The 26,781-nt window shown below is 37.5% G+C and overlaps 2 protein-coding genes across 8 annotated transcripts; one reads left to right on the forward strand and one right to left on the reverse strand.

Moving 5' to 3' along the window:
* The first annotated feature begins 1,270 nt into the window (after positions 1–1,270).
* CPN20 (chaperonin 20) lies at positions 1,271–10,295 on the forward strand. Its single transcript, XM_011624828.3, has 6 exons — positions 1,271–1,369; positions 1,553–1,726; positions 8,785–8,964; positions 9,275–9,430; positions 9,783–9,860; positions 9,970–10,295. Exons 2-6 carry the CDS (start codon positions 1,559–1,561, stop codon positions 10,141–10,143), a joined length of 756 nt encoding a protein of 251 aa, XP_011623130.1. The 5' UTR covers positions 1,271–1,369; positions 1,553–1,558; the 3' UTR covers positions 10,144–10,295.
* Positions 10,296–13,955: 3,660 nt separating this feature from the next.
* LOC18433752 (auxin response factor 19) lies at positions 13,956–25,850 on the reverse strand. Of its 7 annotated transcripts, XM_020666743.2 has the most exons (14): positions 25,036–25,677; positions 24,709–24,945; positions 23,299–23,420; positions 23,093–23,191; positions 22,953–23,009; positions 22,666–22,821; positions 22,476–22,560; positions 20,657–20,747; positions 20,217–20,381; positions 19,685–19,883; positions 19,416–19,554; positions 17,435–18,885; positions 16,924–17,114; positions 13,956–15,221 (listed from the first exon to the last, which is right to left on the reverse strand). In XM_020666743.2, the coding sequence occupies exons 2-14, from the start codon at positions 24,749–24,751 to the stop codon at positions 15,041–15,043; spliced, it is 2,979 nt and encodes a 992-aa protein (XP_020522402.1). In that variant the 5' UTR covers positions 24,752–24,945; positions 25,036–25,677; the 3' UTR covers positions 13,956–15,040. The 7 variants fall into 7 exon arrangements, with proteins under 7 accessions (XP_020522402.1, XP_011623129.1, XP_020522403.1 ...); XM_011624827.3 differs by having other exon boundaries at positions 24,709–25,850; XM_088854092.1 differs by having other exon boundaries at positions 14,122–15,221; positions 17,435–18,899; positions 24,709–25,677.
* Between the last annotated feature and the right edge of the window lie 931 nt (positions 25,851–26,781).

Raw genomic sequence — 26,781 nt, forward strand, 5'->3', positions numbered from 1 at the left:
TATAAATAAAGAAGAAAATATATTTTGAGACTATCTCAAAGATTTTAAGTATTGAAACCACATTTCTAGATACTATTTGAAGGTAGGCTCTATACAAACCACACACACACACACACACACACACACATATATATATATATATATATATATATATATATATATATATATATATATATATATATATATATATATATATGAGTGGATTCCATACGCTCACGGGCTGACTGCTACAGTAAATGCCCATGGCCCAGATTGAATATGAGTCGATTTGATGGTTACAACATCATTTCGTATTTGAATTTTAATTATTTTTCTACAAATCCAAATCACTTGAAATTTGGAGAGTTCATTATTCTCATCAAGGCGCACCAAATAACAATATCAAAAAAATAATTTGCAAAATATAAATTGATCAACATACCCTCAAAACATTTTAGGGGTATTTTAATCAATTTATATTTTACGAATTATTATTTTTTATATTTTTATTAGATTATACTATTTTTGAAGAATAAACGACTCAAATTTCAAGTGATTTGAATTTGTAAAAAAATAAAAATAAAAATTTAAATACAAAATGAGATCGTGACCGTCAGATCGGCCCAGATTCAATCTGGGCCGTGGGCGTTTACTGTAGCAGTCAGGTCATGGGCTGACATGATCTTTTCCCTATATATATATATATATATATATATATATATATATATATATATATATATATAGATCACCCATCTTACTAACGTTTTTAAAATTGGTGATCCAAATTGGAACTGACTGATTTAGTTTAGGAATCAATCAAGCTTATCCAAATCCAACTAAATATCAAGAAAGGGCTGGTACTCCCATGAATTGGTTAATTTTTGGCATTGAACCAGCCAATTTGTATTAGAGAACCAATCACATTTTATTTTTTAATACTTTTCAAATTTTCAGTCCCTAATTTTTTTATTCTTTAGTTTATTTGGCCGGATTGTTGATGTAGACTGCAGATTCCCCTATCCATACCAATTTTTAAGTGAAACAATAAGGTCACCAACCGTGCTTTTAAACTTCGCCAGCTGGCTAGTGAACCGGTCCGGTCGGGTCCGTCCAGCGGGCCTGAGCCATTTCCAACGTATTACAAACAATTGGGGTATTTTAGTCATTTCCAAATGCTCTACAACATTCTAGAACCCACTCCTTGTTTTGTCTATGATTCCATTGCCCCTTCTTATGTAAAGGGTTTTAGCATTTAGCATTATCTTCTCACTAGGTCACACTCTCTCTCTCTATGCAGGTGGAAACCCTAGAGCCCTAATTTTAGCCCTGAAATTCTTAGTTTTCCTCTCTCTCTTCTACACTTGTGTTTCTTTCGGTTCCTTCTGCAACTGTGAGTTCTCTCCTTTTGCTTCTCCAACTAACAATTTCAGTGTTTCCTTGTTGGTCTTGCTGGAGCTGCATTTTCTCTCTCTAACTACTTGAGTGTTGCTCTATTAATCTAGAAATTTGTTTAAAAGGATTTGGAACTCTATGTTTATCTTCAGATTGCTTATTAGTCCTGGGTTCTGTGCAGAGATTCATGGCTTCTATTCAGTTTGCCGGTTCCTCTGTTTCAAGCAGAAGCCTTCCCTCTTTCGACGGACTGAGACCCTCTCTTGTTAGGGTTTCTTCTGTGAGGCCGTTGTGCCCAGTCTTCAGGAGTTTCAGAGGCCTTGTGGCCAAGGCAGCCACGGTTGTGGCCCCAAAGGTTGTTTCGCACCTCCATTTTTTTTATGTGCAAGGATCCAAGGCTTTGTGTTTTAGGGTTTAGGATTTATCAATTGAATAACCATTTTTTGGCCCCCCCCTCCCTCCCCCGTCTTTCAGTTTTTCTTTTACTAAGAATTGATTAGCTCTCTGGTTATTTTTGGTCTTTACTCCTGTATTTTTAACATTCACTAGTTGATTAATGAAGTGGATTGGTGCATGCGTAGTTTGATATCAGACTGATTTGTTTGTGGTTGTTTGTTTGATTTAGATGGATTTGGTTTTTTTTTTTAAATTTTTTTTGTTCTCATTTCATGGAGTAGTGATCTGGTTTTAGATGGGTTCCTAAAGTTTGTGACATCTAAAAACTAAAAAATATAATGAAAATATGCTACTCTTTTCTAGGGAGAATGATGAATTATTTGGCCATAGAGCTGAATGGATGGCCTAAGCTTGCTAAGAAATTTGGGGTACTTCTTTCTTCTTTGTTTTCACGCTATTAACAGTTGTAATTCTACAGGCCTACCCTTGTAAACATATGTTCCCTTGGAAATTTTGATCGTTTTTCTATGAACATTAAGATTGAGAAATTGCTAGAAAAAGGAAAGAAACTCTATTATGAGAAATGCATATTCATGCTTCTCTAGATTGGTATGAATGCAACAGTGCCGAAGTGTTTGAGGTTCTGAGGTCATCAACACGGCCTAATGTGCTATGCTACATTCTGCTTTCTTTATGGTGTTTACGTGTTTACGCGTGATTCTGGTGTCATCTGTGACAACTATGCAGATGTGCACTAGAAATGATTGTGGATTAAGATACGACCTTAGATTTTTGCTGTGTTCACTGCTATTGGATCGATGACTGCAAGTGATGGCAGGCTGTTCATCGATCATTGTTGTTTAGAATGTTTACTAGTTTGATATTAGTTGCTAGCTTATATTCATTTTGCAAGAGACTGTTTGAACTTTGAAGAAATTCTGGTCCATTTAAACTCTATTGAATCTGGATATCAAGTGACATTCTAGGTTTGTATTGGGATTGTAATAGGAGCAGTGCAAAGTTTGAACATTCTTTTGGAAATTTTGTTGAATAAAATGAAGTGGTATATGGTTTGAGGTTAAATGCATGCATTGGATGCTATATTGTCAAATTTTTCTTTAGATTATTGTATTTGGAGGAAGCAAGATATTTAGAGAAACAATAGAGTGAATGATAAAAGCAAGATTATGATTAGGAATGATTAAAATGGATTGGGAAGGAATTGAGAGGGGTGCCCCAATTCATGTATAACATGTATGTAACTGGGTTATGGCAAATATTTTATGTAAAATATTACCGGTTATGGGTTATGTAAGTAAGAGATTTGTATATGCTGGTCTTTGAACGGCATTATGAGGATAATCATAGCTAGTTATGTCCTTGAGTTGGATGCAATATCTTCCTTAGCTATTCTCTAAAAAGAAAAATCAAATGTCCCCCATAGAGTGTGATGTGGCACCCATGTGGCAGATAGATGGTTCCCAGAGGGTTGTATTTTATTTATTAAATTATTGTCCCTTGCCCAATTACGAAACATGGAAAAAGGCCACTTTTCATATGAAAGGTTTAGTTGGATGGGAAGACATGCAATGACACTCTTAAGGGGCTTGCCAAATGGCATGCCGTTTGCATAAAGCTGCTTTATGCATACTCAAATCAAAGGAGAGAGAGCTGAGGGTGTGGGACGTCCCACTCAGAGAGAGAATTCTCTCTACACTATCTTGGCTCTTGGTTTGATCATTTTATGGTGGATGTAAGGCTTTCAACTTAAGGGTTTTGAGATCATAATTAAACCTTGGTTAAAATTTGAATTCCGATTTGAATTAGGGTTTCTTTAAGGGGATAGTGGTGCGTTAATCTCAGCCTTCTATATCATTGCCAATGGATGAATCATTGCCAATGGATGAGTTAAATGGTCAAGATCTTGACCTCTCTCACCCTTTGGATGCCCTCTTTAATCACTAAGGAACCTTCAAAACACTAGCCTCTATATACTCTTTTTCTCCCACATTTTCATGACATACTTGAAATTTTGAAAAGAGAGTGAGACCAGCCAAGAGTGGCACACCATCCTCCTTTTCTTTACCTTGTGGTCAAAAGCCTTGTTAGAGAGAGAATATATATCCTTTTGAGTAGTCTATTAATGAGGATTATGCATGGTAGTCATGCATTGAAGTTTCAACACCATCCAAGTTTCATGTTCTAGTTGTAACTCCACCTCAAGAGCAAGGTAAGTTACTCATCTTGATCTCACCTAGTTGGTTTTAGCTCATGCATTTATACCTACCTTGTTTCCCCATATGCTTTGGTTGGCATAGATTAACCTAAGTTTCATTGAGCAATTTGTATCCTACATTTTCTAAGATTTCTTTGGAGTTGCAACAAGCTAAAGTGGTTTTTATCACATTAGGAATCTTAAATTTTCAAGAATTCATTATACCGAAATTCTCCCATAGCTATGCTTGAGCATTGTACCATATCACTCACTTCAAGCCTAGGTGTGCCACATACATACTCTCACTTTTCTCCATATCAGCCTCTCATTTTGAGCATCGTAAATTGGAGTTTTATTTTTTTGAGTGTGGGTTTATGCTCCATAGTGTTTTTCCTTCCTTTTGATTGATTAAATTTGGATCCATGGTCTTGCTCTATTAGTAGTCGGCGTCCAATGAGTGTAAGTAATCCTCGGTGGTAAACCCTGTGTATGTGCTATTTTAATGGCTTTCATGATATTAGATAAAGTGCACACATTTGGTTTGTGTCGCTATAAGTGGAGATTGAGTGTTTCGCGTTTTGTAAATTATCCAAGTGTATGTCTGAAGAAGCCTATGTTTATGTTGCTGTAATTTTCTGTCATGATGGTGTAATTTGATATTAGACTCAATCTCCAAGTGTTTAATAGAGCGGGAATTTTATTAGGACCAACTTCATGTAATTTGTAGTGATTCTATGTGAGGAAATGAGTGATTTGTAGGCACACCTTTCATGTAATTCGTAGTGATTCTATATGAGGAAATGTGTAATTTATAGGCACATAAGGTGTGCTATAATTATGTAATTGAGTGTACTTTGGCATTGTAACTTTGAAAATTTTTGTTTTATACACCTTGAACTCGTCCTCTATCTCATATGGCCGGTTCACCACCGACGATTGCTTACACTCCTTGTGTACGCTCACTATCGATAGCGTATGATCATGGGTTCAAGTTTAATCAATTAAAGGGAAGCAACATATTGTGGAGCTTAAAATATAAAATAATATTCATAAGAAGGTCCAAGGTTAATCAACTAAAGGGAAGCAACATATGAGTACTTTTTTAGGCTCAAGGGGTGGGGGGGATTTGTGGTGGGGTGGGGGTTTATCTCTCTTCCTTCTTCTCTTAAGCTTTTGATCACAAAAGGAAAGAAAGGATGAGGGGGGCATGCCATTCTTGGCTGGTCCCACTTTCTCTCCAAAGATTTCAAGTCTTGAGTGAAAATGGGAGAAAAAGGGTATATATAGATTGCGGTTTTTGAAGCTCCTTGGTGATTAAATATGGACCATTGATTAAGGGCATCCAAGGGGTGAGAGAGGCCAAGATCCTAGCCATTCAACTCATCTATTGACTATATATAGATAACTGAGATTAAAGTACCATTATCCCATTAAGGGGACCCTATTTCAATTATAAAAACACCTTATTCAAGGTTTAACATCAATGTCAAAACCCTAATATGTAAGCATCACATCCACCACAATATCCAAAAGAAGGGGCAAGATGTTGCAGGGAACTCTCTCTCTGGCTCTCTCTCTCTCTATCTCTCTTCCCCCTTTAAATTTGCATAAAGTAGCTTTATGCATATGGCATGCCATTTGGCTAGCCCTTAGGGGTGAGAATTGATCCGATCTGGATTTGAAACCCGGATTTCGGACCCTATGCAGATCTGGGTATGGACTTAAAAGTTAGGTTTGGATCCAGGTATAGGTGGATCCGATCTGGATCCAACCTGGTTTTTAAATAGTAAATTTTTATTTTATATATGTACTTTTTTTAAATAGTATATAGTAATTCGGATTTGGATCCGAATATGAGGTATACTATTCGAATGCAGGTCTGGATCCGAATATCTAGGATCCAATTTGGACCAAGATCCAACATGGATCCGACGTAACTATTCTTGGATCCGGATCTGGTCGGATCCGGCCCTGATCTGATCTTTTCTCGCCCCTGTTAGCCCTTTACAAGTGTCATTGCATATTTTCACATCCAAGCAAATCTTTCCATACCAAAAGTAGCTTTGTGCCTTGTTTTGTAATTAGACAAGGGAGAATAGATTAAGGAAGAAAATATAATCCTATGGGCCAAGCCACATGTGAGCCATGTGCCACAGATGTGCATAAAACAAAATAAAGTTAATTAAGGTATCTTACCAAACCAAACACAGTCATAAAGAGTACCCCACACCATACTATTCATTTCACCCATAAGGTGTGGCATGGCACCCATATAGGAAATATGTGGAGCCCATTGGTCACCTGGGCCTCACATGATCCACATGTATGGGTGTTCTTGACTGTCATTTATCTTGAACAATTACGAAATTCTCGATTTTGCTCACAGAAAATTCTCAAAAAATTCAAAAAATCCTAAAAATATTTTTAACTATTTTTCACGATTTTAAATTAGTTAATATCATCAAAAAATATATGAGGGTATTTAGGATCCTATATGAATTGAAGAAGGGGACTAGGGTACTCCACTCAGCTACATCCGAAACCCTAAGTCAGTTTTCTCGGACTGACCAAACAATGCCCATGGCCCACATAATCTAGCTAAGATGCTTAGCTCATCAAAGCCAATCCAAACAGATAGCTAGGTCCCAAATTTGTAGTGGATTGCAGGTGCATCCCCGAGGGACATGCACTCTTGTTGATACTGAGGTGCTCTCTCTTAGCACATGTGTGTCTCTCTGAGGGGATCTTACCTTGAGAAACATTGACTAATTTCCAATTGTGTATGTACATGCTGTGAGTAGGCTCATGATCAGAGAATTTGGCTAATGTTCTCTCAAAGCCTAGCCGACTCACACTGGGTTTACAGAAGTACTCGTGCTCGCAGTAATACTCAAGAAACCATCAAAATAAACATGCTCTGGCTCACTTGATCATGAGGTATGTACTAACCGACTTGTCCAGAGGAAACCCTCCACGACCTCTCGGTATAAAAACCCTTAAAAACAAGCTCATGATCAGGGTTTAATGTTCTTCCAAATCCTAGTTTACTAAGATCCGGTGGGACAAGGGTTTTAGATTATTCCTCTGAGGAATGCTAGAATCAAGGCCTTGAAAGGTCATAACTCTAACATTCTCCCACTTGGCCTTTTGAGACCTTGCAATGGACAATCATTCTCATACATAAATTAAATAGATGCTCACACAAATACGATCAGAGATGCTCAAGTAAACTTACAATAGTAATGCACATGACCACAAATGCTCAAAACGCTCTCAAGCAGTAATGCTCATAAATGCATGCTCAATCATATGCGCTTAGACCCATCCCATGAGCGTGTCTTACAAATGTACCCATCAATACCCCTTTGGTCATAGTGTCTGCATGCATAGCCGCATTGAGGGTATAAGCTAGGTCTACCTCTCCAATCTCAATATCTTGTCTAATATGGTAGCAGTCCGCTCTTATGTGCTTAGACTTGCGATGGAATATTGGTTCCTTTGTTACACTTATTACTGCCTTATTATCACACATTATTCTCATGGTCCCACATCTTAATGGTTCATAGCTTAATTTGTTCAAGAATTTTGGTCGATATTGCTTCCATGGTTGCTAGGCAACAAGCAACGTATTTAGATTCCATCATAGATAAGGCTATCGTGTTTTGTTTCTTAGAGAACCAAGATATTCCCCACCATATACAAACAGGTGGCCCGAGGTGGACTTAAGATCATTAGGATCTCCTTGGAAATCGGGATCCGAGTATCCAAGTACAACTAGGTCTGACACATCCCCATAGGTGTGTGTGTAGTTGACCGTCCCTTTTAAGTATCTAAAGATCCTCTTAACTGCTCTCAATGCTCAATACCAGGATTGCTTTGGAATCTGCCATTCATACATCGGGCGAAGGCCAGGTCTGTTCTTGTTCCTTGAGTTAGGTACATAAGTGATCCTACGACACTCCTATAAGGCGCTCTAGTTAATTTGTTGGCAAACTGAGTCCACATTGTAATTTCCTTATTATCCTTTTTCTTGTTTTTCGGTGGAAGTAATTGCTTTATCATGGAGCAGCTCAAGATGGTCTTCAACTTTTTGGGATTGACATCTTTTTGCTGGTTGCTTTGTTGCTTTCATTGTAAGCTTTAAAAATATGGCTTTTTTATTCTACTCTTTCTCACCCCCCTTTCCATAAGGGTTTTGTACTTTGAACTTTCCACCTTTGGTTAGCCCCTTCTTCTCTTAACTCTGTACTCTCTTATTACTATAATTAAATGTCATTTATCCCAAAAAAAAAGAAAAGAAGCAATTGCTTTGTCATTCTTATCCCCTTTTAAATGTATCCGGAGACCATAATGAACCTCTATTCTTTTAAATGGAAGCTCTTGCATTTCTTAATTTTCAACTTGGCTCTTCTCTCTATCTTATTCATTTGATTTCTCATTAGACTTGAGTTGCAATAGTGCTTCCAGCTTTTGTAGTCCCTTCTCCATATCACAGGCTGCCGGTGTTTCTAAAGTTCTGTATGAGGTTCTATGCCACCTGCTAAGTTTGATTCTATTTATTCCTGTTATCCATTTGGGGCTTTGCAATATCTTATTCTAAGCTGTAGTCCTAAGCTGTCCATAATATTAGAAACAGAAAAAACTATACTTCTATTCTTCACACTACTTGTCGACAAAAAAAAAAGGGAAGATATTTCTTGGCGCACTACCTAGTGATTAGATTATTCTCAAACTAATGAGCATTTCTGCAATGCGTCCTATCATTTTTGTTTCCTGATGCTATATGTTATCTGTTGTTGAAGTACACGAGCATCAAGCCTCTAGGTGATCGAGTCCTTGTCAAGATAAAGATTGCGGAGGAGAAAACTGGTGGTGGCATTCTCTTACCCACAACTGCCCAGAGCAAACCGCAAGGAGGTGAGGTTGTTGCTGTGGGGGAGGGCAAAACTATCGGCAAAAACAAAGTGGAAATCAGTGTTAAGGTAACACTCGCCCTCTCTCTCTCTCTCTCTCTCTCTCTCTCTCTCTTCCTACCCACACCCACCCCTACAAACAAAAAATCGTACATATCAAGTAAGCTGGGATCTCGACCTACTAGTGAATGTAGACATGAGTTTGTGTTTTAATATGCATTTTTTTTCTTTTTCTTTTTGTTTTTTTTTTTTCTTTTTCTTTTTTTGGCTAGCTAGGTGCATATGCCTGTTACCTTTCTTGCTAAAATATATGAATTTTTATGACCAAGATTCTAAACTTGATTGGCTGGCTGATATACTAAGAAGTTACTGAATATAGGCTGGCGCCCAAGTAGTGTATTCGAAGTATGCAGGGACTGAGGTTGAATTCAATGGTGCGAACCATCTTATTTTGAAGGAAGATGACATCGTTGGTATTTTGGAGACCGATGATGTAAAGGATCTTAAGCCTCTCAATGACCGTGTCTTGATCAAGGTCGGTGAAACTTCCATTATTTGATGTTGTATTATTGAATGAATGTCATCTTTGCCTAATAAATACCTCCTTTGATATAGGCTGCCCCTATTTTCGTTTTTTTGGATAAAGTGACTTCTTGTGTTGCTTTCTTTTTTGGTAGGTGTCTTGACCATGGTTGCATATTTATAAGCGCCACTTTGAAAGTTTGTATTTTTACCTTGGTTTGGAATGGTTGCGAAGTATATTGTGATTATGAGCATGTAACTATTTAAGGGGATATTTTTTACATATTGTCATCATGAGCAATTAATTGTGATATTTTTCTATGCTAGTGACTCATTTACTGGTGATGTCTTCTTTGTTTTCTCAGCTTGCGGAACCAGAGGAAAAAACAGCTGGAGGTCTGCTTTTAACAGAGGCAACAAAGGAAAAACCTTCCATTGGAACAGTAAGTTTTCCGAATCTGAAACTGGGTTTATCGAACCCATATTCCAGTTTCCTTTTATATTGTGATTGTTATGTTGAGCCATGGGAGTGGGATTTTGGTGTGAAAACAGGTGGTTGCAGTTGGGCCAGGACACTTGGATGAGGAGGGGAACCGAAAGCCGCTAACACTCAGTCCCGCTAGCTCTGTTTTGTACTCGAAGTATGCTGGCAATGACTTCAAGAGTGCTGATGGATCAGAGTATGTAACTCTCAGAGTGTCCGATGTGATGGCCGTGCTCTCTTGATTGAGAGAGATGCGATTCCTTTTGCAGCTAGCATTTCCTGGGTGAGTCTCCTTGAAATGTATGTCATCTCATGCAAGTGTGCCTTGTAATGACCCCAGTTTCTTTGATAATTATTGCGGCGCTTTGAATTATATATAACTTGCTTTCTCTCACCTTTTTGTGCCTGTGGGTGTGTTGGGCACCATTTGAATAAATTTGACCTTAAATAAATTAGTTACATTCGCTAGATTCAGTACCCTATGACCAAAGCAAGAGGCATTGGGTAATAAGGGAATGGTGGGTTTTGCAGCACCCAGAACGCATCATGGAGAAGGATTTTGGATCCAAAATCCGAAACTTGAAAGAAAGTCATCATCTCATTACTAGGTATTTAATGTAAAAGAAAAGTTAATTTGGTGCCGCAAAAATGATTTTTCTTGCACCCTTTTACATCTCTTGTTTCAATTGTTTAGGGTTCATCAGATCTTATACAACTTTTGGAGCTCCATATTATTTATGGAACTTGGAGCTTTGCTGAAATAGATTTGCAGTGGTTTAGGGTCTGTTTTAAGTTCTAAAACCCCCAAAAATCTGGATTGTGAGGACTTTCACAAAAATAATTGTCGTGTTCCCAAATGAATGGTTCTTTTTCTAGAGTGGACTGGATGGTGGACACGCGTGCATTATTTGACTCTTGATTGTACGTTGCGTAACTTCCTAGCACTCGAAGCTTCATTAGACATGGATGTCATTATGGGTTAGTCTAGATAGAGAAGTGGTAATTGGGTCTGAGTCGACCCGCAGATTGATGGGTTGACTTGAACCTGGCCGAGTCTGGATCCATGTGAAACCTAGGCAGGTCTAGGATGGGGTTGTCCTTGGACCCAGTCCAATCTGTTGCCACTCGTTTAAGTGCTCAAAAAACTGATTTGGATTAGAATTGGCTGGTTATTTTGGTGAAATTTATATAGAAATCAAAATCATTAAAAAAAATAAACTAGTGTGAGCCGGTGGGGGGATGTGGAGGTGGGTCTTAGATGCAGCCATCCCCTCTAGTTCGGAGCCAGCTGGCCTGTTTTTAGAACATGGGTTTATGGGTTATGATACGAGAGCACATCTTTATATCTTGCGGATTAGGGTCTCACCTTTTCTCCAGTTCACGTGCCTCAAATTTTCTTAAGGGATTTGAGTATTGTACGTACAGTATGTGTGTAGCTTTCAAGTATTATTTGCCTTTCAAGTATTATTTGCGAGCCCAATGTGGGTGGGGGTGGGGGTGGGGGTGGGGGTGGGGGAGGCTTTCTCACGTTTGCCGAACGATTGCATACTGCAGGAAGCTTAATCCAAGTAGTTTTAGGTTAATACAAGGGTATTTTTGGGTACCAATCTCTCAGCGTGTTTGATTGTTTGGTTTTTTGAAGATGAGTCTTCCAGTCCTATGGCTTCTCTCTCTCTCTCTCATTATGATTCTGTTTGGGTGGACATCCTCTCGCATGTTTTTACTCATAATCTGCTGGGGGGTATGAAACTAACTATCTTGGATATATGTTTTTGCTCATAATCTGCTGGGCGGGGGGGGGGGGGGGGTTGGTATGAAACTATCTTTTTTAACAACTGTATCAAGATGTATAGAGACTTTTCATTTTTGGGGGGTTGGTATGAAACTATCTTTTTTAACAACTGTATCAAGATGTATAGAGACTTTTCATTTTTGTATGCAAGTTACCTATAAGACTAGTTTAGTGGAGTTCGTACCAAGTTTTACGACAAACTTGTCCCAATAATATTAAACAATGTGGTTTGTACAAGGTTGCAACTTCCCCACCAAATTTTTTCATACAATGTAATGTTGGTGTTGAAATTTTTTAGGGTGGCCCAGGAATTCATTATCTCTAATTATACAATTTTAGATTTCAAATTTGGTTTAAATCAGTTGGATCAATAAATATATGAAGATCTTGAAAATGACACTAGATGCACTATTTTTGGGAATTGATTTTGTTTTTTTTTTTTCATATTTATAAATATTAATGTCGAGATAATCAATTGAAGGGTTTTCCAATTTCAAAACAACATTTGATAATGGATTTTTTGTTTGTATCTTAATCCTACCTTTTAAAGTTGCAACCTTATACAAATTTTTCCAAGCTAAGTTTTTTAGAGGTATTTTTAAAAAGAAGAAGTTTATATAGAGCTGAGGTTCTAAACAATCAAATTTGACCCCACTTTAAAAATTTCTCTAGAAGAGATTGTTTTGATGTTCAAATATCTTCAAATTGATCATCTTGACATCAAGATTCATGGGCACGAGAAAAAAATGGATTTCAAATTTTGGAAATAGTGCATCTTGTAATGCATTTTTTGGATTGACAGTTTTCAAAGATATGTTCAATCTATACTATTTTTGAAGTGTTAAAATTTATAATAAAAAATGAAAATATATTTTAAGGCTATCATAAAGATTTTTAGTATTGAAACTACATTATTTGATGCTATTTGAAGGTCCACTTTATTTTGATTGTTTAGAGCCTCGGCTCCATACAAATCACACCTTTTTTAAAAGGCATTCATGAGATTTGATCAGAAAATCTTCTTTAAAGAAGAAGAAAATGCTGTTGGCGAAAAATCATTTATTGGCAAATCATCATCGATAAGATAGATTGTATGCGTTTATTTCAGGGCTTTATATGAATTTTAATATTCATATGTATGACAATTTTAAATTCATTGTGCAATAATACATTTAATTATTTATTAATGCTAAAGTTGCTCACTCTAGTTCTAGAAGTATACCCATCTGTGAGAAGATGAAATACTTGGATACAATTTAGAAAGTGCTTTAGCGGCAGGTGGTCTGACCAATCAGATCGGGTGGTCTAGTCCAATCTTTTAATAATTATGTTAACCTACTCATATAAGTTGCACAATATGCGCGTACAATGTGCTTCGCCTGAACAGTTTTCTCTCTCTCTCTCTCGTTCTTGAGGTGCACCATAAACTATAATCTAGTGTATCATCACCATCCTATACTTTTCTCAATTATTTGGGATTGGGTATATATGAATCTTTGTTTATCATTATGCTTTATCAAAGATAACGTAGATTTAGGATTCATGAAAAATTTTGAAAAAGTTTTACATTGGCTATCTAATTAATACAACCTACCTCTTTCATGGGGATTGAGATGAGTCAAGGAAAATTTTAAAATCATGACTTTTTTTAGGCTATAATCCACTAATGTGATGTGTTTTTTCTCACAAGAGTAACAACTCTCTTCCTCTCTCTAAATGTGGATTTGAAATTTACGCAGCCTCTTTAATAAAATAAGAGAAAATTTAGAGGGCCATTTGGTTCATCGAAAATCTCGCTCCATCAGGTAGATTTCTTAGAAACTGGATACAAAACCATGGGTACGAAGCCACTTTATCACGAAATAACTTGTATAGGGACATATGCCCACAAAGATCATCTAGATAGAGATTTCCCACAAGCAAACATAAAGGAATTGGCATGATCAAACTAAAGGAAAATTGTTTCATACGGTGGGGACTGCATTTCTACATTTACGGCCCTTGAGGTATAAACCATCCATCTTAAAGATGGATGCAAATAGATGGTCCATTTAAAATTAATTAGAACTACCTGTACAAATGTTTTCTTTATAGAATACGTACTTTTAAATTTATTTATTTTTCATATTCATGATCTCCTTATTAGAAATTGCAAGTCCTTAAAAATTAGATAAAAAAATCCATCTCAAAAATAAAATTTTAAGAGGTAACTCATTTCTACATGGACTCATAGAAACCGTATCCTAAACTATAATCAACAAATGGAACAAAACATTGCCCTTTAATTGAATATACATAATCCACAAACTCACCCACACTAGTTTTACATGGTCAAAACCACAATCCAGATTCTCTCTCTCTCTCTCTCCCTCTCCCTCTCCCTCTCCCTCTCCCTCTCCCTCTCTCCCTTACCCTGAAGGGATCACAGAAACACTAATATACAGATAGTTAACAATCACGAAAAAGTAATATACAGTTAGACGCATACTCTAGCACAAACCTACAAGTAAATACATATTCACACTTGCACAGCAAACAATGTCCATAGAGCTGATTTTTTAAGGCTTCCCAGCTTCCTTTTTATGATTTTTTTTTTTTTTTTTTTTTTTTTTTTCAGAAGTGAAAATATTCCAGTTTCCTTTATGAAATACAGATTTCAGGTAAATTGTAGAAGTTTGGTACACAATGAACCTACAAATTTTAACCAAGAAAAAACTCCTGGTTGGATTGAAATTTGGAACATCTGGTGACCCAGAGAGAGAGCCTGCTCCCGCCATTAAAATCCGTTTAGATTTGAGACCAGGCACACCTATATGAAAAGCAGTTCGGATCTCTCTCTAGATGATACACAATGCCCTCTATACATCCATCCACATGTCTTGACATCATATGGATCATTTCTCTCAGTTTCTCCTCTCATGAGCTTCATTCTGCTAAAAAGGAGGCCATTTATATCCCTTTTAATAGGTCACAGTGAGCAGGAATGATGCCTGGTCCAACACCAGCGATCCCTCACTCAATTCCCTCTCACTTGGGCTTTCAAGCCATCTCGAGCGCTGAGCCCTATAGCTGGCCGTATTCCAAAGAGTAATGCCAGAATGTTCCAGAAGCTGATCTCTTGGGGATATTCTGAAAGGTTGCTGTAGAATCTCTTTTGAGCAATCTCTGCTCTCATTATAGGTTCTTGTGACAAGACAGCTGTAGAGCCAAGCAGGCTTCCAGAATGTTCTCCAAGGCTATCAAGAACATTCTAGTGGACTTTCTGGAACATTCTGGAAGGCTATCAAGACCATTCTGGTGGTTTTCTGGAATGTTCCAGAACGCTGCCATGGGCTCTCTGGAATGTTCTATGTGCTGTTGAATCTGCTGGAGTGGTCGTCACTTTGGGCTCTCCAAAGGTTAGTGTTGTCTGAGCCACTGCATGCCTGATTGGGGAGGGGCATATTCATGAGGTCGGCTTCGAGACTCATCTGTTGAACTTCGGCAGGCGACAAAATCTTGATTCTTTGGACACAGCTCACAAACTCTCTGTTGAGAGACGGGGAATCAGATAATTGCTAAAAGATATATCATGAATTCTTGGAAATCAAGTAATTTGCAGTAAAACACTATTACTAATTGCAGTATAAAAAATACTTCTCTCTCTCTCTCTCTCTCTCTCTCTCTCCTCGTGCACTTCTTTTCACAAACAAACTTGAAAGCTACACAAACAAGAAATGTCAAAGAAATCAAACAGTCTCAATCGCCATGGTTAGATAGAACTTAAAGACACAATATTCACGATCTATCCCCCAAAGAAATCAAACAGTCTCAATCGCCATGGTTAGATAGAACTTAAAGACACAATATTCACGATCTATCCCCCAAACATTTAGGAGAGCATCTATTTGGGATTCTAAGCCGACTCCAAATAACTGGGATAAAGCTTGGATGATAATGATAATCTATCTAGGATTCTAGTGACAATATCGGAGTCCATAACTTCACTTCATATAACAAGGTTCCAGTCCCAGCTTGTAATCTCCAAAGAATCTTTGAAACCAGTCCTAACCTGATATATATGACTTGTTTCAAGTAGATAATTATATCATAAATTCAAAAAATTTTAAACCACAAAAGATAAAGGGGAGGGCACTGCAAACGTTACAGTGTAAGAAAACTCAGTTAAAATAATGATATTGATGGCACTTGTAGGATAACACATCAGCATATGAATAAAATAGAAGAAACTTCAAGTTGAGAACCATGAACCATATCTAATTCCAATTCCATTAGGAGACAAGTTAACATACATATGAGAAAAATTGTGAGCCAAAATCTTCTCATCCCACTGAAAAACAAAATGTGAAAGAAATCCATCCAGAAGGCGTTTTCGCTTAGGGTAAATTTGAGAATTAAGGCTTCCTACGAGAAATTCAAATGGAATTCCAGCGTTTTCAAAACCAGAAAGAATCATAGGAAAAGAACCCAGGCTTAATTGGTTAGCGCTTGATGATTTGCAGTGCTATGTCCTAGGCTCAATTCCTACTAGCGTAGGGGCCCTCTCCCCATTGACTCACCCACAAAAAAAAAAAAAAAAACTACAAAGAATCACACTGGCTTCTATCCTCCTTATATATCACTCAGAAAGACATAGATACCTATATATAAACAGTTACAGGCATATGCATATGCATCAATGTAGAAAAAATAGCGGCTTTCTTCTTGGAACAGTTATAGCTGTATTTTTTTTTTATTTGAAAGGTGAGAAGAACTTTTTTTTTTTCTTTTGTTTTTAATCAGTTGAAAGAAATAGCTTGGACTTGGCTTGCCAATCTGGTAAGCAAAATCAAGTAGCAAGCTCGTTTCAAATTCAAGATTAGTAACACTTTATCGGCTGAGCCCTGTGAAATGAAGCAAGTCCCAATTTGGCTCATATATACCTGAAACTTGAACTCGACACAACCTTGTGTGAGCTGTGTTTGCTGTGTCAAGTCATGAGTCAAGAGGAAAGAGGACTAGTAGGTGGGCGGTGGGAACAAAGTAAGATCAAGTACCAATTGAGTCCTGGCCTCGTAAAGGCTGACCATACACAGGGGGGTTGGTGGGGGGAAGAAAATGTTGGGAACATATTTTAGAATTCATGAGTGCAAAAAATTCAAATGAAGGTTGTAGTATTCATCAGTTGACCAGTTAAAAAACAGCACCAAAATGAATTACCCAAAAAGGTTAGAGAGAGAGAGGAACATACACCCAAGGATCATCACCAACTAATAGAGTCTCATTCTCCTTATCAACATAGACCAATTTCCAGCCTGATTGATGAGGATCTTCAAGCTGGCCTTCCATCCCAAACATGCAAGCAAGGCCTCTCCGTAGCTCGTCATATCCCTTATAACGTGTCACATCTATCAATCTGCCAACGGAGCCTCTTTTTTGAACCTGCATCCACATTATTAAGAGGTGAATAAAAGAGATCAATCACAAATCACTCTATAAAATACCTCGTTACATGTAGCAGTCAAACCAAGACTAGCTGGTAAACATAAAAGGTAAATGCGAAATAAATTCCTATTTTGAGAGAGAGAGAGAGAGAGAGAGAGAGAGAGAGATCCAATGAATAAAAATTTCTAACTACGTAGAGAAGTTGTGGACATTATGTAATAATCATTCCACACCAAGAACCCACAAATTAGTGGAAGCAACCATACAGAACTCCATAACAAAAACAGAATTCATATACCAAAGGGCACAAGTCCAACCTTGGTGTATGTCCTCATGCACAACTGGTGTGGAGGCCATGGTCCCCTGTTTGCCATGGCCCCATCGCTCAGGCGAGCATCACTTGAGCACCCAGGCGTGAACGAAATATCAGGGACCCCAAAAGACTGTGAACTGATGGCTGTAGATATATCAGTTTCCATGTCTTTTGGAGACTCATACCCCGAAATCATGCTCTGAAGATCCTTCCCTGAAGCAATGCCCCTCGATAGCAAACTATCTGGTGCCAAAGTCCCATCTATACTAACCCCAAACAAAAGATTATTCCTAGGATCGAATGCCAAATCAGAGTCCTGAGAACCCAAGTAAGCAGACTGATGGAAAGAAGGCATCGGTGAACTTTGATGGAACCCCCCATCTAAACCATAGTTAGCAGTAGAAGACAACTCTTCCAAGTGATTAGAACCACGAGGCCCATTCTTGATCTGACCATTTAGCTGCTGATCTTGCACTGTGTTAGTTACTGCCTGAGTCAGCTCTTGGGTTTTGATCAGAAAACCTGAAGAGGCAGAACAGTTGTTTGTGGAAGGCGAGGTCGAGCAAGATGATGGGTCCCCGTCAGTGTGTCCAGAATGAGCTCTTGCTTGTATTTGGCTTAGCAATGGCTGTAACTGAGCAGATATATCAGCTGACTGAATCAATTGCTGACGTTTATTTTGGTCATGGTTATGCAAGCTCTGAGAAAATTGGTTGCTATTGAGCTGTTGCTGTGATGCTTGGTGTTGCTGGTTCTCTGAGAGTTGGCTTTGGGGTGACTGATTTTGTGACAAACTTGAGCGAAATTGGGGAATCAACTGTTCTTGTTGCTGCTGCTGAAGCTTCTGTAACATATGGAGCTGCTGCACCTGTTGCTGTTGAAGGTTATTATTGTGTTGCTGTTCAACTTGTGGCTGTAACAACTGATGCTGATATAGAGCTGACTGACTAATGTTTTGGTGGCTTTGAAGGTGGCTTTGTTGGTTTTGGATAAAGTTTTGTTGTAAAATTTGGTTGTGGATCTGATTATGCCCAAGAGGTTGATTGACTACAGATGATTGTTCTTTGTGTGGTTGATTAGTAACAACCTGCGGGTGCACTTGGGTCTGCAAATTCATGGGTGCTGGCTGTTGTTGTTGCTGGAGATGACCAGTGTGCTGTTGGGTTAGTTGTGGAACTTTAGGGAGATTGAACTGTAAAGTGTGGGGTGGTTGGAAATGGGTCTGAAAATTTAGTTGTTTCGAGGGGTCATCAATATTGAGATTTCGTACACGGGGAGGAGTGGTTGACAAGTAATCTGCCTGAGAGGCTTGAGCACCTAGTTGAGGGTTTTGTCGCATGCTCATCCACTGAAACAGACTATAACCGGGGAGAATATTCTGAAAATCCTTGACACTGATATCGTCATTGAGCCATGGCATTGCCCTTTTGAATACATTTTCTGTTTCAATGTCATCTGCAAAACCACTCCTACTAAACCTCAGTAAGTTAATGAGAATGTGAAATAGTTAGATCAACATTCCCACAAAATTAGTTAATAAATGATGGTATGGATTTTGCAAGAAGCCAGCACAACAATAGGCCAGTCATCAATGGATAAAATGAAATTTGAGAGTATTGAATAAAAAAAAAAAAAATTTCATTGTGGTGGTTTTGAGGGGGTAGTGGGGCCCCCCGGGGAGGAGGGGGGGGGGGGGATAATGGAGGATTGTGTTTAGTCTAGTGGCAGGACTTTTAACTTTGAGATGCAGTATGGCAATTGTCAATGTGTAAGCCAATCAAGCCCAAGCCTATATCCTAAACCCAATAATTCCTTTTTTTCGTGTATTAATACACCCATCAAACATGAAATTAGAACTTCAAAGTCTATTAGTTGTGTCATCCAAACAAAAAAGCTTACAATATATATATATATATTTTTAACATGTTAACTCTATTGATCTAAAGAAACTAAGTACAAATGCTTACAAAATTTTAGAAACACACCTTGCATTCCTGGCTGTCCAGGGTTTTGGGGTCTGAAAAATGGGGGAGGGCAGATATAGAAAGGTGTGGCCACTGGTTCAATCTCCCAAACTGAAACTCTGTTCTGTCGCTCACCAGCAATTGATTCATCCCAGCCGACCTATCCAAGAACAAAAATTAGTTCATTCTTTAACTTTTTATTGCAGAAAGGGAATGTTTTAAGGCTGAGAATATAAGACTATTTGAAAGAACATGGATGAAGCATTGCATGAAAAGAAGTAACATCCAACCTGAAGGTTACGCCAAGGCGAACCTTTCCATCTTATGGGATCCAGATCACTGATGCCTGTAATTGTGCCCATATACCTGCGCACCCCTGAGTCTTCTGTCTCGAACATCATCCTGAACCTCATCCCAGGGGATACTTGGGTACCATAGATTGCTTTGTTGTACTTGGATAAAGGGATAACAAATTCTGAGGGACTTGCCCTGTGATCCGTTTAGTTAATGACCACAGTAGGTAAGCAACTCAAGCATAAAATTTAATGGGAAAGTACACTCTAGTCATTAGTTAATCATCATCAGTTGAAATCAGCATGGTGATGGACAGAGAGGGGCCCACAAGAACAAGATATCACCTCCCCCAATGGTGGTCCCACTCTCTCTCCACCACTTCAATGGGCAGTTATCTCTCTCCATCACTTTGATAGGCAGTGGTGTTCCAATGGACTGTGGTTTTCCCATAATTCGTTCGATTTAGTTAATTTTCCCAGGCTTAGTAGTTTCAAATGATCATATGAGATTTGAGGTCTAGAAATGTACCTTGGATTGTAAAATATAGAGAACGGACTGTTGTTTGCAGCGGCATGGGCAGCAGCAGCAAGAATCCCAATATGCATGCTATCACTAGACAAGACTGAAGATGACAAAGTAGGCAGCTGCCTATTGGCACGCCTTACTCCCAAGCAAAGTTGGGATTTCTCATCTCTGTACACAAGGCAGAAGAAGGCGAAAAAAAAATAGTTTTTTAGTAGTGAAAAACAAATTTGTAATGGGGGAATTTTAACCTTACAATTAGTGGTGTCTAATTTTCACAGCCACTCTTTTAGTAAGCACACCCATCTATGAAATTCAGACCGATACGCATACAACTCTTTTATACATAAACAGCCTGAATTGCTCAGCGATGGGTTTAGTTGCTAAATAAGTAGGCCAAAACTTAATCCCTGATTAATTAACCCAATTGATCTCATTTTTTGTACCGTATAAATATGACGGAATCACCAGCAAAGAGTCTTTTTGCACTGACAAACACACTCCAACCAGTTGTAAGCAGATGCCTTTTTGGTTGACCTGCAATCACACTTTCAAGCATAATTACAAAGGAACTTCCAACCAATTATCAGGTCCAAGCCCTAAGCCACACATGCATCAGTTGTTATGTTCTTTAAAATCCCCAACGAATGAAGAATTCAAGATGCTTGCCTTATTCTATTATTGTTTCAAATGCAAGCTTGACAGTCAAAACTACAAGTCAACATCCCTGTATGGGAACATGATTCCACTACTCTGCTTTCAAATGTGAATGAAGACAAAAAAAGATAAGTGACTTCATAAGTTGGGAAGATCCCTAGAATCCAAGAAAGAATAATGAATAAAGAAACATTACAAAAAGTGTTTTGCATGGACTATTAAGTGTAGAAAGAAGAAATGGCAAAGTAGTTGTATAACCTCTCTCTCTAGAAAGAAGAAACAACAGAGCAGTCGTATAACCTCTCTTTCTCCCTCTCTTTCTCTCTCACACACACACAAAAAAATAGTGGTTATATAATCTTTAAACATACATTAGATGGAATGAACAATTTGATATACACTCACCACTATAAAAACTTGATCTGATTTCAAGTGAAAAGGTAAAAAGCAACATTATGAATCCATAGAATGAATAAATATAAGACCATGATATACTTCAAAGTCACCTTTCGAAATGTTAGAAATAGACACCTATTGAAAAAGGAATATACCATATTTACCCGAATCAATTCAGAAACTGAATCGCTTTAGGAATAGAAAGCGAGGAATCGCTGGCGACTGGAAAATTCTTATTTTCGGAATCGACATTCGTACAAGAGGAATTATGGGGGACAAGATTCCTATTTTTAGGAATCAAGATTCGACCAAAATAGAATCGAGATCCCTACATAAATGAAATAGAGATTCCTAACTCTTAGGAATTCAGTTTCCAACTGAGTTGGAATCGAGATTCCTTCATTTATGGAATCAAAATTCCGACGTCTTTGGAATCGAGAGGGACTTGAGAGAGAAACAATACATGCCTCAATGTCATTCATTGACTAACATACCATACATGCACGTTTACATTATTTCTAACCTCTTGGAGTTGCAATCTCTCCATTGGATCAATAAAATGCACATTTAAATAATTAAGTACATAACGTGGACCACCGCTTTTGTTTCTATTGGTCATTTCATACCAAAAAAAATGACTAAATCTTGTAGCTTAATATCGTATATCCAGCTTGAGTAGTTTGACTACTTGAAAACTTCTAAACATCATTTCCAAGCAAAAAAAAAAAAAGGAGAAGTGGTAGAATTGCGGTAAATGTGGAAACAAGTTTCAACGTGTAGAATGAGATACATCGATTGCGGTATCGAGAATCAATAACTATTGGATATAAGATTCTATAAGTGTTGGAGTCAAAATTCCTAAAATTAGAAATCAAAATTCCAAACTTTACAGAAATAGGTTATGTGACGATTTTAGTCAGGATTGCCGAATCGGGGTTCCAAATCAAAATCGTGACCTTGAGTGAGAGATTCGGGTGATTATGGAACATACGTCCTCTCTCTAAAAGTAAAACAATCCTTCGGATCCATTTTTCTTGTTTTCAGAGCTAAATAGTGAAACTAGGATTTGATAAAATCTGCACTCAGCACCACTTGGAATAATTAAATTTAAATCAAAACCTTGATTCTGATAACAAGTTTATCAAATTAATAGAATAGGACTAGAGGGTGGGCACGACACAGCAAAACTGAAAATAATTAACCAAGACATACCGCGATAGATATGCCGAAATTTCCACACGTTATCATGCAAGTCTCTTGCTACTAGCTCTTGAGCTGGAGGTTGCATTGAAAAATCCTAAAAATTGCCAAGTCAGAGAACTATTAGGCATTAACACATCTTTTTTGTTCCATACAACAACAATTAATTTGGATAAATAAAAATAAATAAAAACATACATACTAGTGGTGGGAAAATCTTTTCAGCTGCACGACGGGGAACAGAAAACCCGCCATGAGTGCTTGTATCACTTGCCGTCAGTGTTTTGCAAAAAAATTCAGTCGGCTGCTTGCTTTGTTTGAGGCCAAAATCAGATGCCAATAACATATCCTTATCATTCTAAAGAAGATAAAAGACACCAATTTAGTAGTTCACGGATATAATACTTGCGCGATTAAAATGTGTCTAGTCGTACAAGGCAAATGACGTGATGTGATTGAAGGGGTGATGCTCTTTTTCAACCTACTTACTTTATTAACAGGCTGAAGAGTCATCTGAGCATAAACTTCATCTGTTTCAGTATCCGCCTGGTTGCAAAGAAGATCATGACAATGAAAATCCCCCACAAAACAAGGTATAAAACTTTGAGGTTTTACTGGAAGAGGCATACATGTAGTGTGACATTGTGAAGCAAGCAGACCAATTTAGAAGGAAGATTGGGATAGTTGGGTATTTGCCCATCCATCCCCTTTTGCATTGATGCCGTAACCTGAGAGAAAAAACAGTCCAAAACATGTCAAGAATCAATCAGCATAAGCGAAGGGGATCTTCTCACAAATTGAATAAAGAAAATCTTAAACTGTTGTAATAATGTACCTGTTCACTGTGTCCTTGTGAGAAATATACCACAAGACTGCCAACTGGAGGTAAAGACACGAGTGGGCCGGCACAAGCATGCCATAATTCTGAATTAATGCTTCTTCTTTCTCCTGTTTCAACTGAGAAAGGCAAAGACCTTCAATTTTAACATCATTTGAGTAGTTAAGACTTAAAGCAAATGAAGAAAGATAAGACAACCAAATGAAAAAAATCAGCGAAAAGGAAAGAACATAAATATATATATATATATATATATATATATATATATATATATATATATAACAAAAACATTTAACTGCTTCAAGCATGAATTTTTCAGCAGTTTGAGGCTCTAATTTAACTGCTTCAAGCATGTATTTTTCAGCAGTTTGAGGCTCTAATTCAGGGAACCAAGAAAAAAAAAACAAACAAGAAAATTTCATTAAAAACATACTAAGTCTGTAGCAAGTACAGATGGTTTCTAATGACCTGCAAAAAGAAAAAGAAAGAAACTTTTCAATTCATTCTCCAACCTTCTACCCATTTCTCATATGAGTTTCTTCTTTTCTATCCATGCAACCAAACTATAGATGATAGCTTGTTTGTCTCCACTTTAACAAAAGTTTTGACTTGATGGATTTAATAAGGTGGTCGAGGTTTTCTTATAAACTTTGGGATGCCGGATGTTCTTTGAGTTTTGAAGTTTGTAAGGGCCATGTTCCCAATATTATATCTTAGTATCAGCAAAAGAATCATTTCATAAAGATACCATCCAGCGACCATAACCTGCATATCCCAAGTATTCAACCTTTCTTGTAATTTGACATGAAAAGCTGAAATTATAATATTTACTCCTAGATTCAATCATATGCCAATGAATTTCTCTTTCTCTCTTGCGCTGAGACATTTCATTAAAGCCGAACACTATCTGTACACAATATGAGAGAGCTCTATATGTATTATGATCTAACCTCTATTATAATTTCAAATTTCTGCAGAAAACTAAAAGCACAATCCAGTAAAATTAACAAATAAATATACAACCACCATAACACACAGACGCACATGCGCCGCCGAAGACGCACATGCTCCCCCGAACACACACTCACACAAACATGCATATGTGCGCATGCGCACACACGCAGAGAAATATATATTAGTGGTATGATGGAGCAGTGTGAGCCCAAAGGCCCAGATTGAAACTCTCCTTGAAGAAGAATTTGTGGTTTTTGCCAGGATATTCACAACACAAGAAATTACTTTGCCTAATCGATTGAAGAGTTTGGTTCTTGCTCTTATTTCCCAACAGTTTAACAAATATTCTGAACTTCAGTATTTCCGAGTTTATGGGCTACCATATAAGACAGGGATTTTGACTATGCTGAAATTATAATCTCATTAGAAGACTTAAAATTGAGAAGAACTCACCTTCGCCAGAATTAGCCATGACACTGTTTGCCTGAGCCTTCATTCTTGCATATCAATCAGCCACATTTACCATTGATTAGTCGAAAAGGTGTATTTCTCTGCAAAGCAAATGTACTCACCCACTTCCTTGATAACTTATTCTGTAGTTTCAATAAATTCTTGACTATAAGCCACTTATTACTTAGAAAGAAGCTTTCCTCCCTAACGAGTTTTCCTCCCTCTCCTGAATCCTCAATTCTGCAACTTTTACCACTAAAAAATCAGTTTCTTGAGCTCCTTTGAGCCACCTCCACCATTAAAACCACAAAAATAGAATAAATCAAGAACCTTCAAGACATTCAGACGACTGAAATGTTAAGAACAAAGCTCCTTTTCCAAAGCTTGTGCTTTCAATCTATTGAATAGTAACGGCTTCTCAAGCTCAGTCTAGCTTTTAAACAAGATTCTAGCTCACCAACCAGAATTAGGGCAAAATGAAACATGCAAGCCTTCTTCTCATCAGCCTTTGCCACTTTCCCTATAAGAATCATCACACAAAAAAGCTGTTGCCCACAGTAAATAAAGTTAATGCAGAATAGCCAAGACCCTGCAACTCCAGAGACATTACGCATATCCTCTACAGCTCCTCAGTTACCTGAATTCTCCATTTTCTCAGCTCATTCACCGAATTCTCGGAGTCAGACTCAAGCTTTCCCTCTCTAATTTCTATGGGAAACCACTCCTCTGCAACCAAATAGAGAGCAAAAACAATAGAAGACCGTAATTTTCAGGCTCAAATTCGATTCTCGAGCGAATTAAGCCATGTGCGTATCAGAGAAGCACATCACTGGAAAAGAAAGAAGTATGGAGGGGAAAAGAGGTCCGTTTTCGACTGAATATTACGAGCTCTGCAACTTCCGGCGAAAATTCCGGCCGTGAAACTGACGGAAAAGCGAATATCGTCGCCGGAAACCTGAGACCCTCAGCCTTGTATTATGAGCCGACACGACGCCTTTTAAAAACGGAGGTTGCCTCGCTCATTACAGACAAATTCGGCCCAAATGAACCTAAATTCCATCTAAATTTAAAAATCCCCGAACTCTATTTTTTCGGTTTAAAAAATGCCGAAAATTCCCGTTATTCTGCCGAAAAACCTGGACCCTCTCACATGCATTCCTGCTTTGTTACATAAATATTAAAAATAATTAACATTGTTTTTTGAAGCAATCAACTAATAAAAAATGTCATAAATAATTAATATGGGGAAAATGACTGGACTTAACCAATCTTTTCTTTAAACATCTTAAATACCCAAAATATCCCCATTTATCCTACCCAAAAAATCCATTATATATTCCATAGTTTTCTATATAATTATGGTGTGTTTGAGAAATGATTTGAAAATGTGGTGTCTTGTATTTTGTGTTCATCATACTCCTTTGGTGTAAAACATTTTTTTTTTTTAAAAAATCATATTTCAAAAGAAGATCCCGACTCTTTTTTTCTTGTTCTTTTTAATTGTCGAGATAGATATTCGAAAAAACAAACAAACCAAGGGCCGGTTTCGAGAAACTGGTAAACCGGCTGGCTCAACTAGTCTAACCAGTAAGTCCCAGCCTATCAAAAAGTATTAAAGACATTTAAAAATACAAAAACATATAAAAAATATGAAAAGTATATTTAAAGCACGATTAAACAAAATGAAGTTGAAAATTAATATAAAAAAAATTTGGATTTTAAGAAATCAATTTGTACTCAAGCGTGTTTCTAAAAGTTTTCAAAAAAGATGAAAAAATATAAATATAAGTACCCATGGCCAAAAACACTTTCAATCTTTGTCAAAATGATAAAAAACACATTTAAAAACGCATTACAAATAAATCCCCTATTTTTTTGTGTGTGTGTATATATATATATATATATATATTTCTTTTAAGATACCCAAACAGATCACCAAAACATGCCAAAATCAGAACTGGCCAATGCCTAGTTCCGATCTAACCGGCTAGTTTCGAGTTGAACCGGTCGATATTACGAACACAAACACAAGTCGGGATTACCATTTAGAATTCAAATTTACAGGTTTTCAACTTT

The sequence above is a fragment of the Amborella trichopoda genome, chromosome 12, assembly GCF_054954075.1.
Source record: "Amborella trichopoda isolate Santa Cruz 75 chromosome 12, AtrichopodaSantaCruz75HAP2 v2.0, whole genome shotgun sequence".
Classification (NCBI taxonomy): Eukaryota; Viridiplantae; Streptophyta; class Magnoliopsida; order Amborellales; family Amborellaceae; genus Amborella; species Amborella trichopoda.

Bases quoted from the DNA above. Each gene is read 5' to 3' on its own strand.
- CPN20 (XM_011624828.3), top strand. From the start codon at position 1,559: ATGGCTTCTATTCAGTTTGCCGGTTCCTCTGTTTCAAGCAGAAGCCTT. The intron at 1,727-8,784 runs GTTGTTTCGCAC...CTGTTGTTGAAG, and splicing joins CCACGGTTGTGGCCCCAAAG to TACACGAGCATCAAGCCTCT. The intron at 9,861-9,969 runs GTAAGTTTTCCG...GTGTGAAAACAG, and splicing joins AAAAACCTTCCATTGGAACA to GTGGTTGCAGTTGGGCCAGG.
- LOC18433752 (XM_011624827.3), bottom strand. From the start codon at position 24,751: ATGAAGGCTCAGGCAAACAGTGTCATGGCTAATTCTGGCGAAG. The intron at 23,192-23,298 runs GTACATTATTAC...TTTTTCTCTCAG, and splicing joins CACAAGGACACAGTGAACAG to GTTACGGCATCAATGCAAAA. The intron at 20,748-22,475 runs GTATGTCTTGGT...GTGTGATTGCAG, and splicing joins ATTTCGGCATATCTATCGCG to GTCAACCAAAAAGGCATCTG.